A 2,859-nucleotide genomic window follows, 5' to 3' on the forward strand; every position below is an offset into this window, starting at 1 on the left:
TGAGAAATTTTTTGCCTGATTTTTAAAGGATTTGCGACGATCTCTCCGATGGTGAAGTCGAAATTTTTTTAGAAACAACCGTTTTTGCGCGCGAAAAAAAATTTTTCGATTTCGAGACCAAAAATAGGGTTTAATTTTTTTTCTGAAAATACGCAAAATCCTGAGCGCAGATATCGAAAATTTTCCGGGGTTCGTCAAACCAATCACCCAGAAATAAATCTCAAAATTCGAACTTTCTGTCGAAAATTCGGTACTAACTGGCGGAACAGGTGGAATTGAAATATCTGGCAAAATCGACCAGTGCCAACTTCACCCGAGTCCAGGTAGCGGTATACGATATGTCATTGACGATTCTGCGCGATGAGTTTCGTTGGACTGACTTTTTCTGTTTGCAGCTAGGCGAGCAGCAAGATTAGTAGTTTGAAAATATCTGCATTGAGAGAAGCGTCGTCGCATCTGTTTTTGAGAATCAAATATGAGGATTAGAAAAATACGAGGCACATATTTTGATAAAATTAGATTTGACATTTTTGAAACTACAGATGCAGTTTAACGTGCATCAAAAACAAACGAATGTGCACTCGACTTTTCACGATTTTCGTGACACCATTCTCGCATTACAGAAACGCTGAAGCTCAAATTTCTTCGCAATAAGAATCAATCATTACAGTTTTGTAGTGTTTAATACGAGTGTTTAATAGAAAGAAACTTGTCTTGCATTTCATTTCTCGTCTCGTTCTGTGTTATCGTCCGCCAAAAGCCATTTCTAGCTGGCGTCCACACCACACGAAATTGTCGTCGCATCTGTTTTTGAGAATCAAATATGAGGATTAGAAAAATACGAGGCACATATTTTGATAAAATTAGATTTGACATTTTTGAAACTACAGATGCAGTTTAACGTGCATCAAAAACAAACGAATGTGCACTCGACTTTTTACGATTTTCGTGACACCATTCTCGCATTACAGAAACGCTGAAGCTCAAATTTCTTCGCAATCAGAATCAATCATTACAGTTTTGTAGTGTTTAATACGAGCGTTTAATAAAAAGAAACTTGTCTTGCGTTTTACGTCTGATTTTGACAGCTCTTTGTGTCCGCCGATAGCCGTACCTTGCTTATCCTCGAGATCCCACGGGACTATCGTCCAACCTATTTTCAACATTAAACAGCACAATAAGAAAAATACGAGGTGCCTTTTTGATGATAACGATTCCTATGTTATTCAAACATCATATACAGTTTTGTGTGCGGTAGCAAACAAAGAGAGTTTTGACGTCCCACCACTTCTGTTATATTATTTTCACACATCTGAGGATTTTTTTTTAACCCTCTAAATAACAATAATAATAATTCATGACAGTTTCGCGTTGTCAATCATTGAAGATTTGTAAAAAGATTCATATTTCACATTTCATTCCTGGTTCCGTTGCCTGAGGAGATGCTCGATGTGCCCTCCGTTCTGCTGGACAGTGAGTGCGAGCCGTTTCCGGATCGACCCTCGCACCCGTCGCATCTCCCTAACAGGAATAGTGGCACACGCTTCGGCGATGCGGTGGCGCATGTCGTGTTTTGTTGTGGGGGCCCGATCGTAGACGATTTCCTTGACTCTACTCCAGAACCAGAAATCACAGACGGTGAGATCTGCTGAGCGCGCTGGCCACCTAACCGGACCTCTCGTACCGATCCAGCGCTCCGGAAACATGGCGTCCAGGATTGCCTTGTTCGCGTTACTGTTGTGGGCAGGGGCCCCGTCCTGCTGCCACCAAACCTGGTCCATACGGATGGGGTTTTCGTCCATCAGGCGGGGGAGTTCCTCGGTGAGTACGGTCGTGTACTTGGCTGACGTGAGATTTCCGTCGAGGAAAATGGGCCCGAGGATCCTGTCCTGTAATACTTCAACCCAGACGTGGAGCTTCCAACGGTGCTGGTTGTCCTGTTCGACGATCCAGTGTGGGTTTTCCAGAGCCCACCAACGACAGTTCTGCTTGTTGATGAGTTCGAGGTTCGTGAACAGCGCTTCGTCCGTGAAGCACACGTTCCTGAAGAAATCGGGATCCTCCTGCAGACGCTCCAGTCCCCAGCGACAGTAAGTCAGTCTTCGTTCGGCATCACCTGGGCACAGCTTTTGCACCGGCTGGTACTTGAACGGACGGTTCAGCTCGCGTGCGATTTTTCTCACAGATTCTCGAGGAACCTCTGTAGGGAATTAATTACTCCTTTTAGAGAGCACGAAGAGACAATTATCGCATTGACCCCTAAATATACGTTGAATTTGTGTCCAGGATTGTCTCGTCTCTGATAAATCTCACCCAACAGAACGAGGTATGACTTGGTAATAAAATTTCGCATCAAACCGACGGGGAAATATCTCGCCGAACTGACGAGTCAATGGATTTTCGGCTTAATTACAATTCACCTGGATGAATGTAAAATAACTTGATTAATGAGAATCAACTGAATCACTGAATATAACTGAAATGTTGAGAATTAACGGAGACACAACTGAATTACGGAAAATTAAATCAAGTATATGGGCTATTCCGCGTCAACCGGATCAGTCATCTCTCAGATATTTTTTTAATTTGGCATGTGGATTGTGTGGGAGAAGTTGGATTCTTGTGCCAAAGCGCGAATCTCATAATGCAAAATTCGATTTTTTATCAACAATAACAAATTAGACTCCCATTTTTTTCAAAAATTCATAACTTTGGCAAAGAATTAGATACAATGTATTTTTTTATGAATCACGCGGAAAGCTCCATAGAATTAAAAAAAAATACGAAACGGTAAAAAAAAGTTGTTATCAATTGTTTATTTAACAATTAATTTTTCAAAGATTTTTAAAACAGTGACTG

At 41.6% G+C, this 2,859-nt stretch overlaps 1 protein-coding gene across 1 annotated transcript; it reads right to left on the reverse strand.

Moving 5' to 3' along the window:
* Positions 1–1,415: 1,415 nt before the first annotated feature.
* LOC138191279 (uncharacterized) lies at positions 1,416–2,353 on the reverse strand. The gene is made up of 2 exons (XM_069137921.1): positions 2,314–2,353; positions 1,416–2,200 (listed from the first exon to the last, which is right to left on the reverse strand). The coding sequence occupies exons 1-2, from the start codon at positions 2,351–2,353 to the stop codon at positions 1,416–1,418; spliced, it is 825 nt and encodes a 274-aa protein (XP_068994022.1).
* Between the last annotated feature and the right edge of the window lie 506 nt (positions 2,354–2,859).

This window comes from Neodiprion pinetum, chromosome 7, assembly GCF_021155775.2.
Source record: "Neodiprion pinetum isolate iyNeoPine1 chromosome 7, iyNeoPine1.2, whole genome shotgun sequence".
Classification (NCBI taxonomy): Eukaryota; Metazoa; Arthropoda; class Insecta; order Hymenoptera; family Diprionidae; genus Neodiprion; species Neodiprion pinetum.